We start from the raw sequence: 18,392 nt of genomic DNA on the forward strand, positions 1-18,392 counted from the left end.
CTGGTGTCCCCACAGTGTCATCCTGCTGCCACCCGCAATACTGTGCCCGTTGTGCTCCCAAATGTCCCAGGTACTATACTGCTGAAAAAAGTCACCCTAATAGACATAATTGGGGTCATTTATCAAACTGGTGTAAAGTAGAACTTGATTTCCAAAATAGCTGTCAAAAATGAAAGGTGGAATCTGATTGGCTGCTATGGACAACTAATCCAGTTCTACTTTACACCAGTTTGATAAATTACCCCAAATGTCCCTATAGTGTCCACAGCAGTTATAATGTCCCCTAGAGTGCCCCCAGTAATAATAACAACACTCTATATTGTGCTCCAGGTAATAATCCCTGTATAGTGTCCCCAAAAATAATAGAATTGCCCCTACAGTGCCTCACCAATAGCAATGCCCCCCACACTGCCCCATATAGTAATTTCCCCCACATAGTAAACCCACCCATAATAATTTAACCCCACACAGTAATCCCTTCTATAATAATTTGCCCCCATATAGTAATCCCTCCCATAATATTTTGCCCCCACACAGCCCCCACATAGTAATCTCTCTTATAATAATTTCCCCCACATAGTAATTTGCCCCCATACAGCAATTTCCCCCAATGTACTGTCTCTTCACATGTCCTCCTGTGTGCCCCCCATGTCCCCCAAAGTTGACACATAAAAAAAGAAATAAATAAAAGCTAAATACTCACCTATGTCCATGTTTCACTACCGCATAGGCCTCATGCCTACTAGAAAGCTTCCAAAAATTGGGGCAGGGGATTTTAAACACACACGGTGTTATGGGAAAAAAAACTGTGGCTTGTTGGGACTAAGCGTCCAAAAATTATGCCTTAACAGGGGCAGATCCCTGATCCTCTTTATACACATACAGGTCACAATCAGCGAGGGCAGATCTATTCATCGGTCTCAGCCAGATCAGTGTGCAAATTCTCATGGATGCCTCTCAGCACATAACCAAGCAAGCATACAGATTACCATTCTCTCGAGCATGCGCAGTACCTAATTATTTCCAGCTTGGCCCCAAATGAGATGATTGGTCATCACAGCTAGTGTCATTATCGGCCTCATATTCCTGCACAAGCAACTGCTCCTCCTCCTCCTCCTTCTCCAGTGACAGCTCCTCGTCCTTAACTGCCTCCTCCATGGGACTTTCTTCTTGTGGGTCCCCAACAGCTTCAGGGCAGTCAGCAAAATGCACGAGCTGTTTTTCTTTTCACCATCCCTTGTTGCATCAACGTGAATGTCTGCTCTAAGATAAATATCAGGGGTCGACATGGTTGATGCTGCAGTTGTCCCTACTGACAAATCTAGTGGCATCTTCAAAGGGCCTGAGTATGAGACACGCGTCTCTGATGAGCTGCTACTACCTGACATCAAAACAACACATGCTCCTTGCTAAGGTGGTCTGGCACATGACAAAGTCATTGCCCGCTTTATGCTACTTGTGCAGACGCTTTAGCAAATGCAAGGTGGAATTCCAGAGAGTTCAAACATCTAAGATCAAGTGATGCAAATCCAGGAGGGTGTTCCTTGCTGCATAACAATGGCTGAAATGCGAGGATAGTCTACTAGATATGACCAGCACCCTCTGAAAGCCAGTTTCCTTTTTCAAAAAAGCATTGCACAGCTGAATTGATCACGTGCAATGTTTCTGCCGTTGTCGCTGACCATCTTGCCCAGTTGGAGTTGGCAGAGAGAAAGCCAGCGAGATATTTGCTGCTTGATTCACTTTACCAAGTAATCAGCTGTGTGGTAACATCATGGTAATGCTTCACTTTACACATATGATAGGAGGTAAGGGGAGTGGGAGTGACACTTTGCCCTGCTTCCGTTGGGAATGGAGGAATGTTCATAGAGGAGAAAGTAGAAGAAGCAGATAAGCACCTGGTGTGGGAACCAGACCACCACAAAAACGTGGAGGTGTCAATAGGACCTGAACTTCTTGCTGTAGTGCTGCCTTGATGCAAAAAAACATGGACTCAGTGGGCCGTGAAAGATGTGCACTGTCCCAGCCTATAACAGCTGCTTCAGGTGTCCACAGTTGTGTGCACCTTGCCGTACAGTGAGAATTGCAAGGAACCTCACACTTTCTCTGCCACATAAGTGTAGATGGCAAGGATGGCTTTTTTTTATTTTAAATATGGTGGTTAAATATCTTTCAGAAAGGCTGAGCACACACCATTAGCTCCCTAAAAGCAGCAGAATCCACACTATCACTGCTAGCAACTAACACTGCTAGCAACTTGTGCACCAGCTGATTGCCGGGCGTGTAGAGTTGTTTCCTGTCCACACGTTCCGTTATCGATGGCTGATGATGGAGCAGTATTGGAGGAAGAGAAGGAATAGTCTGAGCAGGAGAAGCAGTAACTGATGATGATGAGAACAAGGACACTGTACTACATGTGGATGCGGCCTGGTTGCTGCAAAGAAGGCTAGGAGAAGGAGAACACTCTAAGTTGAGCTAGCTGATGGCCACTTCACTTTTCCCACAGTATAGTTATGTGCTGCAATAGAGCTATGGTGCCTACATTTGTTTTTGAACGCCCATGACTTATTTCAATCCTTCAGATCTTGCACATGCCAATGCTTTTGTCTTGGAGAAAAATTGTCAGATGGGAGATACTTATACAGACCTAGCAGCAGCGGAGCTTGGCTTAGGACTGGCACGTTTTGAGTCTGCACCCACATTATCAGTGGCATCACCAGTTCCTGAGCTGACCATAAAAGATCCCAATACCTTGCTCTGTATTTGCCCTGAGTGCCACTTTCGCTACCACTGCCTTTACATCACCACCGTGGCTAGAAGTGCCACAACTACCACCATCAACAACAACACAGCTATGCATGGGATCTCCTATCTCCTGAACCTCCTCATCTTTATGGCAGTCCAAACACTAACTGTTCTCTGTTGTTGCAAGGACGAGAATGTTGTGACCTCTGGCTCCAAAACACGGTGTCAGACTCAGAAGTGACATCCACATCATCCTGCTGGGGACTAATAGGAGGAGTGAGCCATCCAGTCCACAATCTCATCTTTTTTGTCCTCAATAATAATGTGGCACCTATCGAAAGCCAGGGAAAACTGTGACCTACTACTACTAATACTGGCCAGATGACCAGTACTGGTACTGTTGGTACTACCCACATTATGACTTTCTCTCTCTCAGGTGATGAGGCCTGGGTCTTTAGTTTTCCATTTTTCAGGCATTTTATTATGAAGCCTATACATAAAAAGTCACAGGCTTCCTATAAATGAAAAGTCATGGGTTTCCTATAAATGAAAAGTCATAGGTTTGGTACACAGTTTATTAACTGGTGCTAGCAAAATTGCAAGTGTTATTTCTCTCATTTAAAGATAGAGTCACGATTAAATCCTTCTCCTCTAAAAGCACACTGCACAATGGTATAGACAATTTACTTTGGTAATAATGCAAATTTTACAGTAAACGTGTTTGAACTACATGGTCTATTGCAGTAACAATATAACAATGCAATGTTTGCAGTGAAGTTTATTTGAATTATACATTAAATAACATGAGTATAATATTGAAATTTTGGTGGTGAAATTTGTTTAGACCATGGATATAATAATGGCGTTATTGCCATAAATGCTATAATCCAACATGTTTAACCTCCCTGGTGGTATGATTATGTCAGGAATTTTGTACCAAAAGTGGTACCATTTTTTGCATGGAAATTTGGTGTTATGTATTGTAGGCCTGCAATTCTTAGTAATTACTTACTTAAACCTGACAAAACAAGACTCTAGTAGACACCCCAGAAGTGATAAAGTTTGAAACACAAAATCATAAATTATAATCTAATAAATGATATCATTTTATTCAATAATGTAATACAAAATAATGAATTTTGTCAAACAAGGAAAATTCAATAAACATCCTGAGTGTGATCAATTTTGAAACATGGAACTGCACAAAGTCCGACGTCACAATCAGGACAATGGAACCTGGTTTATTTTTGGACTTTCTTTCCATCTCTCTTTGAGCAGCAAACCACGCACATCCTGGTAGGTGCTGTCTTTTTTGCGGTTGGTGGGATGGAGTCCATAAAGTGACAACCAGTCAGGCATTCTGGGTGGACAACGTCAACAGCACGACGTCCAGGTCTGTTCACAGCTACTGATGGCGTCTGGTGGTTGACAAAAATCCGCTCAACCATCTTCCATATAAACTCAGAATGAACAAGAGGCTTGTCACTCTTTGCTCTGTGCAGGATATATGCATTCCAAAGGCATTGTTCCAGAAGATGCCTGAAGATCTTCTTATAATATTTTTTTTGCTGTTTGCACATAACCGGATAAAATGTCATTGCCTGATCGGCTCTGTCGACACCTCCCATGGTGTTATTATAGTCTATCACGACTTGCGGCTTCAGCACATCTTTCCCACCTTTTGTGTGGACCATGGCAGTAGAGGTATTGTGCACAGTACTCATGAGACAAACGTCCTTCTTGCCATCATCTTACCCTTCTGCCAGGCAACCATTTCTCCGGTTTTGATTTTTTTTCTTGGCAAACATAGATGGCATGTCACGTCGTTTAGGCCTAATGGTACCATATGCATCAGTCTTGTTTTGTAGCAAAACCCCATACAGTTCCCGAGACATGTAGAAATTGTCTGTGGTCACACAATATCCCTGGTTCAGCAATGGCTCCAGCAGTGTAAGGACAGATGATGTGGCCATCCCATAGCCGCTGTACCTGGGGTTGAACTTCATGCCTTTACCGGTGTAAATGACCGAATTCCAGATGTACCCAGTGGATGACTCGCAGAGCATGTAGGATTTGATGCCAAACCACGCTCTTTTGGATGCAATATACTGTAGCTTAGGTGTCCCTTGTAGGCCATCAAACTTTTATCTACGCTGACATCCCTTTCTGGCACGTAGGTCCACTGGAAATCGGTCACAATAATTTGCCATACCTCCCAGATTTTTTTTTGTTTGGGCGCAGAATGTGTGGCCTCATCAAATTCTTCATTGTTTGTGAAGTGGAAATACTTCATGATGAGGGAAAACCGGTATTCTGACATCACGGTGCCAAACAATGGAGTGGCCAGTGACTTATTGGTGGTCCAGTACCATTTCTGGAGCGGTTTCCCCATCACCCCCTGAAGAATGATGAGTCCCAGAAACTGCCACATGTCCTCTTTGGTTACCGGTTCCCACTTTCTGCTTATGGAAAACGTGGCATGCAGCGTAGCGGATTACTGCTCTTGGTAGCGATTTGTCTCTGTGACAATTTTTTCAATTACCTCCTCAGTGAGGAATAATTGCAGGTATGCCAGAGGGTTGTCACGCTCAACATCTACCTTTATCCCAGGTGATCCAGTGAACGGGAATCTTGGGGGCGCTATCTGGTCCGTATCGCAGTCAATAGGGCACCAAGTTCGCACATGGCTGAGGTCAGGTGCAGGATCATCGCTGTTGTCACTTGCCAGATCAGTGTCAGTGTCAGACGACAAATCTCCCCACGACTCACTATCGCTCAGTAATGCGAGCACCTCCGTGTCACTGTCGCTGTCACTCAACTGGTCCAAAAGCGCTTTTGTAGTAAGGTGGCGCTTTTTAGATGCCATGTTATAAATATTTTATGGGCACAGATGACAGTAAAATGCTACTGTACAGTGATCAAGTGTCAGATCTGAGGTGATACAGTGTAATCCCCTCAGATTACAATGTATAACCTCTTTTATGTGAGTGTGTCACTTTTATGTTTACACTTTTGAATATCCCGCCCAGTTCTGCTCCTATGCGCCGCTGCTGCTCGCAGGGAAAGGGACCAGGAAGTCAGATGCCGGCCGGCGCTCCCGCCGGCGATCACAGCGGAGGACATCACTGGATCGCCAGGAGAAAGTAAGGGGACTCCGCTGACAGCTCTGCAATGTTACCCCGAGCGTGACTCGGGGTTACCGCTCCTGGCAGTGAAAATTAACCACGAGTCACGCTCGGGAATACCGCCAGGAAGGTTAAAACCACGGGTATAATAATGGCATTATTGATTTCCATAAAATGATTTTGCTATTACTACCCGTTCGCTTGCAATATGTTTAATAACACAGCTGAAATGTTTTTTATAATTATAAAAAATGTGCAATTGCTCTGTGTTTGCAGCAGAATGATATTGGGGTGCTGGCAATAAGCCTATGAATTGCAGAAACTTGAGTTTGTTTAAACAAAAAAATTGTCTGTCTGTTAAGATACAGAAAAAAAGGAGTTTCTTTTTCTTGCAGGTGGTTTAATGCAGACCTAGCTGCAAGTCAGCTGCCAATTATATTTTCCTATTCTCTCCCTATAATGTCCAAATTAGAATACATTAGTGGCTTGTGCCTGTAATAGCTTTTTGTCAGACAATGCCACATGACACCCTTCCATGTCACCAACGAAAGACAGAATGGCAATTCTTCTGTCTCTACAAAAACAGCTGCCTGCCCACTAACCCTTGTTTGGATGATCCAGGCTGTCTGTCAGCCATTTAGTCAATCGGGACAAGAACCTCCCCTCGACTTCCTCCCAATGTCATGTGATCCTGCGTCTTCTTCTTTCCATCTGGTTTTCCCCACCAATACTCACAGTAAAATGGCGCTGGGCACATTTTTTATGCAATTCGTTTAAAACGAATCACAAAAGCCAAAGATACCTTCAGCGAACAAGTTTTTGGGAAATTCCTAACAAATCTGATTTGTTTAGAATCGATTGTCTCATCTTTTTGGTTATTTTGTTGTCATTTTAGGGCACAGGCACTCAAACACACTTCATGCAGAGAGGCCTTTGCTGCAATAATTTCTTTGCTGCAATAATTTCCCCTTGATTAGGAATCAGTTACAGTGGTGAATGATCACAATTTGCATGCTTCCCTACAGAATATGCTAGTGAAATAAAAGCAATGAGAAATAAATGAATAATAATATTATGCTATGAGAAGAAATAAGAAAGAAATAAGTGCTTGGTGTATGGAGTAGCAAAAAGATCTTTGTCTGAGGAACATTAAAATGTTCTCCTCGTCTTCCCTGGCTTTTCCATGCAATTTTTCCTGGATAGTTTCAGGCTCTGTGGAATGTTAGCTCACACCCTTTCTGTTAGCATTTGTGTCTAGACCTGAGCATTAAAGATTTTATTGTGGAACCTTTGGTATAGAGTTTTAGATATTCACATTTTGTTCTTATATTATATAACTCAAAAATGACATTTCTTTCCTCAAGGTGAACTTCTACCATTGAATTTCATGTTGTTATTTTATTCTAAATCGGCTGAAAATTTCTGATACTGAGCTACAAATCCCACACATAGTAAAAGGCTAAAATGCTGTCTGTCTAAGACCACCACTAGAGGGAGCTAAGATGCTATATACATGGTGATTTATGTATTTTATGTATAAACAGTATTTAGCATGTTCCCTCTAGTGGTGGCCGCAGGAACCATAATTTCACCATTTTACTAAATGTATGCGACTTGCTAAATGTATGAGATCTGTACCGGTACAGGGAGGAGAAGACGACCATGTTTCTCATAGAGCTTCTTCTCTCTGCTGGCCAATCGCAGCAAGGGAGAAGGAGACGCCCCCTGAGAAACATGGCGTCTCCTTCTCCCTTTACTGATGGTATGGATTAGCATACAGGGTTGGAAACCAGAATGAGGGGCACAGCGGGGCAATAGAGCAGCCCATCTGAAAAAAATAAGCAATATCACATCTCTATAAGACAATTACTCAAAAAATAAAAACCAATGGCACCCGTAAGCCAATCCATTAGAATCTGCACTGCAAAAGCCATATGGCGCTCCTTCTTTTCTGCCATGTGCCCCCACAGCAATTTACCACTACATATAGGGTGTTTTGCATATTCAGGAGGAAATGGGTAACAAATTATGGGGTGTTTTTTCTCCTGTTACCTCTTGTGAAAATGAAAAATTTTATTGGGAGAAATGAAACGTAATTTTCATAGCCAAGTGTTTCCAAATTCTGTTAAACGCTTAGGGGATCAAAGGGCTCAGTACACTCCTAATATATTCTTTGAGGGGTGTAGTTTCCAAAATGGTGTCACTTTTTGAGGATTTCCACTGTAGGGGTACGTCAGGGTCTTTTCAAATACAAAATGGTGCCCAAAAACTATTCTAGCAAAATCTGCCTCCAAAAACCATATGGCGCTCCTTTCCTTCTGACCACTAACATGTGCCCTGACAGCAGTTTACTAACACATATGGGGTATTTCTGCATACTGCAGAATCAGAGTTATGTATATTGAGGTTTATTTTGCTGTTACAAACAGCTTGGAGTTACATTGATTCGGTCATGCAAACATTGGTATAGCCATTTCTCCATAGTGTTCAAGGAATCATTTTTAAACAGGACTACATCAGGTCACATATTGCTTGTGCTAGTGTGAGCAGCCTGCATATCCAAAATGTGCTGCTGTGGCCTGTATCATCCTAACTTGTCTCCCATCAAACACATCTGGACATCATTGTTTTGCAATTGCAGAGGGAGCTGCCATCAGAGCATCTTGATGATTTGTGTGTCCAAGTGCATTCAGCATGGCAGAACATTCCTCAAACTATTAATAACCTCATTGATAGCATGCCAAAGCATGTAAGTGAGTGTATTTATGCATGTGGCGCTCGTACTCGATACTGAATAAATCTAGATATTTTTAATGTTTTGTTTACACTTTTCAACATTTGCATATCATTAACATGTCTATCGATCCTGGCATTTCCATAACTCCATTACTTTTCTTTCTTGGTGTTGCAATTTCAATGTTGAGGAGTGTGTAAAGTCTTAAATAAGTGGACTGGTTTTACTGACTTAAATGGGTAATCCATGTAATAACAAGCTATCCCCTACCCAATCGATAGATGAAAACTGCTAGAACGGTGGGGATCTGACCTCTGGAATCCCCACCAATCGACAGAACAGGGCTACCCATTTGAAAGGAGTAGCGGTTGTGCATTTATTCAAGGTCTGTGGGACTGGAGATGGCCGAGTACAGTACTTGCTCCCTCAGGCATATCCACTGCTCCATGAGACACAGGACCTCCATTCTAATTCTGATGACTGATGGAGAGCCTGGCGGTCAGATCCCAACCAATGTATCAGTTTTGAGTCATCCAGTGCACAGGGAATAACTTAAAAGGGTTTTTCAAGATTTAAATGCAGATGACCTATCCTTTGGATCAGCTGTTTGAGAAGGCACTGGCGCTCCTGTGAGCACCGTGGCCTTCTCCGTGCTCACTAAGCACAGCGTCTTACACTGTATAGTGGTTATGCTTGGTATTGTTGATCAGCCCCATTCATTTCAATAGGGCTAAGCTGCATCTAGGCCATGTGACCAGAGGATAGGTCATCAGTATTTAAGTCTCTGAAAACCTCTTTAATGTACTACATGTTTATAATGGTACTCTTAAAGGGAAATAGTTGATATGAAAACACTGAACCTTTCAAAGGGTATAGTATATAGTATATAACACTGTTGTATATAACAGTTGTATTTTCTATCATTTCTTTTTTTTTTTATGTATGTAATTCCTGATTTTGACCACAAAGTTCTTCTTAATTTGATACAAAGCATTCTTTATTACCTTCAAAACTTCTTTAAACCATTAAAGCTTGCTTGACTATCTCCATAAATTCCCTTCTTAACATTTGAGAAAGCAGTGTGCATGCAGGCTAGGCTTATCTTTCCAAGCAGATCAAGAGTTTGGAGACTCATGTTCTACTGATAGATGTGGGTTTCATCAGGCATGCATCTCTAAGATGGCAAAGCTGCCTTAGTGAAGAAGGACTGGAACCTTACAACACTGCAACAGTATCATCCTTAGCCCCACCACCTTGCAACATAGAGTCAGCAAGCCGACCCAGGCTACCATCATTCTTTATACAAATTAACTGCTTCACTTGTTATGTGTGAGTGGACTGGGTGTGGCATGTGTCCTGTGTGTGAATGGACTGCATGTATCATGTATCCTATGTGTGAGTGGACTGTGTGAGGCATGTGTCCTATGTGTGAGTGGATTGGGTGAGGCATGTGCCCTATGTATGATTGAAATGGGTGTGGAATGTGTCCTATATATGATTGGACAGGGTGTGGCATGTGTCCTATGTATGATTGAAATGGGTGTGGCATGTGTCCTATGTGTGAGTGGATTGGGTGAGGCATGCTTATTATGTATGATTGAAATGGGTGTGGCATGTGTCCTATGTATGAGTGGACTGTGTGTGGAATGTGTCCTATATATGATTGGACAGGGTGTGGCATGTGTCCTATGTATGAGTGGACTGTGTGAGGCATGTGTCCTATGTGTGAGTGGATTGGGTGAGGCATGTGCCCTATGTATGATTGAAATGGGTGTGGAATGTGTCCTATATATGATTGGACAGGGTGTGGCATGTGTCCTATGTATGAGTGGACTGGGTGTGGAATGTGTCCTATGTATGAGTGGACTGGGTGTGGAATGTGTCCTATATATGATTGGACTGGGTGTGGCATGTGTCCTATGTATGATTGGACTGGGTGTGGCATGTGTCCTATGTATGAGTGGACTAGGTGTGGCATGTGTCCTATGTATGATTGGACTAGGTGTGGCATGAGTCCTATGTATGAGTGGTCTGGGTGTGGCATGTGTCCTATGTATGATTGGACTAGGTGTGGCATGTGTCCTATGTATGAGTGGACTAGGTGTGGCATGTGTCCTATGTATGAGTGGACTAGGTGTGGCATGTGTCCTATGTATGATTGGACTAGGTGTGGCATGTGTCCTATATATGATTGGACTAGGTGTGGCATGTGTCCTATGTATGAGTGGACTAGGTGTGGCATGTGTCCTATGTGTGATTGGACTAGGTGTGGCATGTGTCCTATGTGTGATTGGACTAGGTGTGGCATGTGTCCTATGTGTGATTGGACTAGGTATGGCATGTGTCCTACAGATGTAGCAAACATTAAAGTAATTCCCGGTGCTAACACACAAGCCTGGCAAATTTAACAATGTGCAAAACTCTAACTCTTTACACTGTTGGGATAACCAGTACACTGTCAGATTAACGTGTTTACTCACTAATGTTGGCGTTAAATCTGTATATGTGAGGGAACTGTGCCTGAGACGGTGATGGCTGACTAAGAAATATACTACGGTTGTCAGAATTCCTAGATAGCTTCTATTAAAAGTGTTCATTTAGTTGCCATTTCTTTATTATTGTGTTTTCCAGTGAATGTTGAAGTCACTCCAGAAGACCTTGCTCCTCAAACACCATATACTTTAATACACTTCACTCACCACAGCTACAACCAGATGGTCAGTATACTGAAAAAGACTGCAGCCAAGTGTTCCAACATTGCCAAGACATACAGCATCGGAAGGAGCTTTGAGGGAAAGGACCTTTTTGTTATTGAGTTTTCCAACAATCCAGGACAGCATGACTTATGTGAGTAACGAATCAATTTCCCCTGAAATGGGAGAAAAAAATAAATAAAATCAAACTCACCTCGTCTATTTGATCGCGTAGATCCAGCACGAAATCGAGCACGCGGTGATGTATGACATCACCACGCCAGGTGGTGTGATGACGTCATCATGGACCGCGTAGGATTTTGAGCTGGATCTTCAGTCAAGATGGCTGCGGCAGCCTCTACGTGATCAAATGAATGAGGTGAGTTATTTTTTTCCACACCGGATTAACCCTGATTAGTGATGAATGTGGCATCTGAGGGGTTCAATGGTGCAATCGCCATTCCCCACTATTGCGCCCGCTAATTACATAGAAATATGCTTCATGAGGAAGTAATTCGTCACAAAGCAAATCTTTTTTAATTTTTTTATTTGGCAAAGCAGCCAAATCAAATTTTAAAGAACTTCGCTCATCTCTACTTGTGACCACCATAAACCTGTGACCCTGTGCTTATGGCAACATATCAAAGGATTAGACAACCTACATAGAAAATGCCAGACCGCTGGTACTGAATTATGTCCTTTATTACAAAATCACATTATACAACATACATGATTAAAAGAATCAGTGCAGGAGATAAAAGCAACATCACTGGAGGAGACATACGTGAGACGGAGTCCCCATCATGGAAAAATGTACAAAAAACATGGTCATGCATATAGAAATTCATACATGCTGAGATAAGGGACATTTACCCGTGCAGAAAGTCTCCTCCAGGATGGCGCCAAAACCAACGCGCGTTTCGGCGTACCTTCGTCTGGGGGTAGCGTCATCACTGGAGGACATGGTTTAAATATAAGCATCAGCCAATCCGCATACCGGTAATCATTATTCCTACGTCACCGGACTGCACCAGATTTACTCAACTAGGCTTCCTGGATGCCGGCATCTAGGGGACCACGTGACCAGCCGGAAACATGTGATCCGCTCCTGGTCATGTGATCCGAATGACGTCACTTGAGCGCGCACATCCTAGGCGCAGCTCAGTGGCGTCATCCTAACTTTCTCATATGATTCGGATCCATCATACAGAGATGTCCGTATATTTATCAGGCCGAAAGAACATACATATGCAGTCAAATTATACCGGAAAGACATATACATCAATCATTTAATATGGACATGCATAAATGAAAACCAAATTCATATAAATATAAAAATTAGTATACAAGATTATTCACCACATACATGCATCATATAGCAGCTTACTCCACAAACGTACCACTTAAACCATGATTAAAGCATCCTCTCTCTCATTATTCAGGTGACAGATATACATAAATACTATAGGTTAATGCTTAACCTTTACATCTCTAAGTCACCAAATGTTATCAATAATACCAATAAAGTGCAAAGTGCATAAATGGGAAGATGTATCCCTGTATGTTGAAAAAGGTGTACATATTTATTATATGCTTGACCCTTGGTATAATAATACCACTGGTGATTCATATATCGAGTGAAAAAATATAAGTATATATATGAGTGAAAGTAAAAATGAAAATAAATACAAAAATGAAAATATGAAGAGTTCTATTGTGTAAACAAACATTACACCTCATGCATTATTTGTTATGTGCCTTCACTGTATAAGCATGTGAATTATAAAAAAGTGCAAAGTGCATACAATTATGTATCAACTTGGATACATTATATAGTGTACTAAACGGCACTAGTGCTGTGAAGGAATAGCTGGGGAAGAGGAGGAGGGGGAGGAGGGAAGGAAAGAAGGGGAAGGGAAGGGGGGAAAGGGAGAGAAGGAGGGGGGGGGGGGGGAGGGGGGAAGGGGGGGGAGGGGGGGGAAGAGGGAGGGAAGGCAGGGAAAGGAAAGACAAGGGAAGAGGTGAGGGAGAAGGAAAGAAAGAAAAACAAAAAACAGGAAAGAATAAAGGAGAGAGGTTGATGTAAGGCAAGAGCCATAGGCTAGATGCATCGACCATATAATTATTGGTGGCACCCTATCAGCCCCATACTCTGTTCATGCTGTGTAAAGATTTATATCGGTTGCATTATTTCATTGTTCGTTTCAATATCGGTCACCGCATCACATTCCCCAGAGTGTCCCACCAGGAGGCACCATGGGAAATGTAAGGCGGGGGCACAACTCAAAACCAACAAACCCTTGATCAGTCCACCAGACGACTGTATAGTCGATCCATACATTGGTCACCGCATCACATTCTCCGGCACACATGACCCATGTGAACCGGGGAATGCAAGGTGGAGACACAAGGTCCACTCAGCGATGACCCTAAAAGGCCAGGGGAAAAAAAAGTGATTAAAACAAAATTAAAATCTATACATTAAACCCCTATTTGGGTGTGGAGACCCATATGAACCATAATGTCTACAGGAAAGTGGAGAAGCCAGTGGATTTATTCAACCCGCCCGGGTGCAGTGCATTTAATTTCCAAATCCATTTGCACTCGAGCTGTCCCAATCTTTTGGTAATGTTCCCTCCTCTGATATTTTTCATGACACAGTCAATCGCCCGTACCTTCAAATGCACGGGATTGCAGTCGTGATATGTCTTAAAATGTCTTGCAACTGGTTTTAGATTACATAGATCTTCTTCCTCTGTTGCTGCCATTATATCTCTAACGTGCTCTCGCACTCTCACCTTCAATTCTCTCGTGGTTAAACCCACGTAAATTTTGGGGCAAGAACATCTAGCATAATACACGACTGCCGTACTCGTGCATGTGAGGCACTGTGTGATTTTGAAAGTTTTTGTATTGGCTGTGTCATTAAAGGAGGTGGCCCTCTCCATATTTGGGTATGCTATACATTTCCCACATGGGACAAAACCCCACTTTGGCTTCCCCACTCCTGGGAACAGAGGTTGTTTTTGTTTTACATACAAACTTCGTACAAGGTGATCCCTCAAATTCTTTGAACGTCTCGCCGTTATCATGGGGTAAGGTGCTATAAATTTTGTCAGAATGGGATCGGTCAGTAAAATCGGCCATGATTTTTCCAGAATGCCCTTCATCTCTATCCACCTTCCATGGTATCCCGTGATGTATCGTGTCTTGTTATCTTTGTTCTTTTGGGTTTCAGAGAAGAGTAAATCCTGCCTGGAGCATGTTTTTGCTCTCCTATAGGCTTTCTTGATTGCGCGTTGGCTGTATCCGCGGCTTGTGAATCTTTCCTTTAGCACTTTGGCCTGTTGTTCAAAAATTTCCTCCGTAGAGCAGATTCTCCGAGCCCGTAGGTATTGTCCAATCGGGATTGAGTTGATCATACTTAATGGAAGCCGGGATCTCCTCAATTCTCCGAGGTTCTCTTCCTCCTAGTTCATTTTCTCCTGCCAGTTCTTCCAAAATTCTGACTGCCTGCATCTCTTCAGGAGTAGATAAAACCCCACTCATATCCTCCTTATAATGCCATTTTTTTAACAGCAATGAGTGGGCGAAAATATGCAGATCTTTTACTGCTTCAGCCCATCATAGCCGCTGGTATCCCTTCTGTCTCCAAAGGGTCTCCTTTTCCCATTTGAAGTTGCTCCTGGTGGCCCCTTTCTTTTTTGAATCCCCGATTTCGTCTGTCTACCGTCCGGTTCTTGACTGTCAGAGATTGATGACAGGGACAAAGGATTAACTCAGTGGGGGGTCTAACTGCTAAGACCCCCCCCCCCTGATTGCTAAAATAAGGAGTTTAAAGCGCTCAGACAGCGCAAAATCTTTTCTTCTTGCTGAGGATGGGCTCAGTAGAAAGTCTGTAGTACATTTCCTGCAGCAAGGAGAGAGAACTCTGTGTGAGGGCTTCAATCTCCTCGTTCTAGCGATCGGTGGGGGTCTCAGTAATCGGACCGCCACCGATCAGAACTTTTAATATCTCTGACATGTCAAAAGAAAATCACAGGTACATGTTAATGTTCATTCATTCATTCATTGTGTAGCAGCATTACTTACTGTTATTAGATCACAATAGATCTCTATATGTACTTTAGTCAGTGTATGTTAGTATTATTTGAGCACCGTATAGTGGTATTTACCTAGGTATTGTAACCACTTACACACTGCATATTATATTTTAGCAGCGTATTTGGTGGCTGCGCTGTATAGCAATGTTATTTTGGCCACCATATGGAGGAAGTGTTTAGCCACTGTATAGGAACTGTATAGTATGGTTGTTTCTATACCATATGACAGTACATAATGTAGATTGAGCACCAACAGACACTACTGCACCATTCAATGTAATGCCAGCCCTACACTTAAAAGGGTATTCCCATCTTGCTATTTCATCCTCCCCTGCAGCCAGCTCTGCTGTTCACTTCCTGGTTTCCTGCTGCTAAGGCTGGGCGGGCTTAGGCAGTTTGAGTGAAGGCCAGTCACACCTCCTTATGACATCACACTGAGAACTCAGTCCTTGCCTGGTTCATGTGGAGAGTATGAGTCATCAGTCTGGCAGCCTGCAGTGTCTGTGAGACCCCTCCCCCCACTGGGGAATCGTCACTCAAAGCACTGTAGTAAGTGAGCTAACATGTTCTTTCCTGTAGTCTAATACAGTTTTACACAGAAACCCCATTCTGAGCAGCAAAACAATAATTCACTACAACCCAAAAGCATGTTAGCTAGTAGCTGTCACGGCGGGGAGTGGGGGAAACCCCCCACCGTGCCGTGTCAAAGGGAAAAGGGGATCAGCCAGGCAAAAATGAGTGATAAGGGAGCAGGTCACCTCCTACAGCGTCCCTAATCCTCTCCCTGACTCCTCACCATATGAGCGGACCCCGATGGTGGGACGGCTCTTACACTGGATACCTAATATCCTGAGTCGCCCTGGAAATCCCTCACTTAGGAGCAGGGGAGAGACTACCTGTTCATCCACAACACGGAGGAACAGGAGTCTCTATCTGAGGCCAGGCTGCAAGGAGAGGGGAACACATACAGCATATGGAGATGGCAGGTAAGCGAAACCAATAACACACTTACCTGCCACAGAAACTGACTGGAACCCGTGCACAAGTGCTGGTGTCCACACCAACATTAAAGGACATAGCACACACTAGTGATGAGCGGCAGGGGCAATACTCGAATTTGCGATATTTCGCGAATATATGGTAGAATATTCGTCATATATTTGCGAATATTCGTATTCGAGATATTCGTTTTATTGCGAAAAATCTGTAATAAAAAAAAATCGCATAATGTGAATTTTTATGCAAAAAAAAGGTGTTTGTCAAAAAACGAGCATATAGCACTACAGAATATACTGCTATATATTTGTTTTTAGAATATTCGTCATTTTTTCCATCCGAACAAATTATTCCTTCCTGCTTAAAATGCTTGTGGGTAGAGTTGAGCGAACACCTGGATGTTCGGGTTCGAGAAGTTCGGCCGAACTTCCCGGAAATGTTCGGCCGAACTTCCCGGAAATGTTCGGGTTCGGGATCCGAACCCGATCCGAACTTCGTCCCGAACCCGAACCCCATTGAAGTCAATGGGGACCCGAACTTTTGGGCACTAAAAAGGCTGTAAAACAGCCCAGGAAAGAGCTAGAGGGCTGCAAAAGGCAGCAACATGTAGGTAAATCCCCTGCAAACAAATGTGGATAGGGAAATAAATTAAAATTAAAATTAAAAAAATAAAAATGAACCAATATCAATTGGACAGAGGTCCCATAGCAGAGAATCTGGCTTCACGTCAGCAGAGAATCAGTCTCTTCATGCCATAGCAAAGAATCTGGCTTCATGTCAGCAGAGAATCAGTCTCTTCATGCCATAGCAGAGAATCTGGCTTCATGTCAGCGCAGAATCAGTCTTCATGTCATAGCAGAGAATCAGGCTTCACGTCACCCACCACTGGAACAGGCCACTGTCACACATTTCGGCCCCGGCACCCAGACAGAGGAGAGAGGTCCTGTAACAGAGAATCTGGCCTTATGTCAGCACAGAATCTGTCTTCATGTCATAGCAGAGAATCAGGCATCACGTCACCCACCACTGGAACAGGCCACTGTCACACATTTAGGCCCAGGCACCCAGACAGAGGAGAGCGGTCCCGTAACAGAGAATCTGGCCTTATGTCAGCGCAGAATCTGTCTTCATGTCATAGCAGAGAATCAAGCTTCACGTCACCCACCACTGGAACAGGCCACTGTCACACATTTAGGCCCCGGCACCCAGACAGAGGAGAGAGGTCCTGTAACAGAGAATCTGGCCTTATGTCAGCACAGAATCTGTCTTCATGTCATAGCAGAGAATCAGGCATCACGTCACCCACCACTGGAACAGGCCACTGTCACACATTTAGGCCCAGGCACCCAGGCAGAGGAGAGAGGTCCCGTAACAGAGAATCTGGCCTTATGTCAGCGCAGAATCTGTCTTCATGTCATAGCAGAGAATCAGGCATCACGTCACCCACCACTGGAACAGGCCACTGTCACACATTTAGGCCCCGGCACCCAGACAGAGGAGAGAGGTCCTGTAACAGAGAATTTGGCCTTATGTCAGCACAGAATCTGTCTTCATGTCATAGCAGAGAATCAGGCATCACGTCACCCACCACTGGAACAGGCCACTGTCACACATTTAGGCCCTGGCACCCAGACAGAGGAGAGCGGTCCCGTAACAGAGAATCTGGCCTTATGTCAGCGCAGAATCTGTCTTCATGTCATAGCAGAGAATCAGGCTTTACGTCAGCCACCACTGGAACAGGCCACTGTCACACATTTAGGCCCAGGCACCCAGGCAGAGGAGAGAGGTCCCGTAACAGAGAATCTGGCCTTATGTCAGCGCAGAATCTGTCTTCATGTCATAGCAGAGAATCAGGCATCACGTCACCCACCACTGGAACAGGCCACTGTCACACATTTAGGCCCCGGCACCCAGACAGAGGAGAGCGGTCCCGTAACAGAGAATCTGGCCTTATGTCAGCGCAGAATCTGTCTTCATGTCATAGCAGAGAATCAGG

The 18,392-nt window shown here is 43.6% G+C and overlaps 1 protein-coding gene across 1 annotated transcript in view; it reads left to right on the plus strand.

Moving 5' to 3' along the window:
- The window catches only part of CPZ (carboxypeptidase Z), a 154,240-nt gene that overhangs the window by 22,642 nt on the left and 113,206 nt on the right, over window positions 1-18,392 (plus strand). The window contains exon 4 of the mRNA XM_040419166.1: window positions 11,236-11,451. Coding sequence (XP_040275100.1) covers window positions 11,236-11,451 — 216 coding nt within the window. The remainder of the gene's footprint in view (window positions 1-11,235; window positions 11,452-18,392) is intronic.

This window comes from Bufo bufo, chromosome 2, assembly GCF_905171765.1.
Source record: "Bufo bufo chromosome 2, aBufBuf1.1, whole genome shotgun sequence".
Classification (NCBI taxonomy): Eukaryota; Metazoa; Chordata; class Amphibia; order Anura; family Bufonidae; genus Bufo; species Bufo bufo.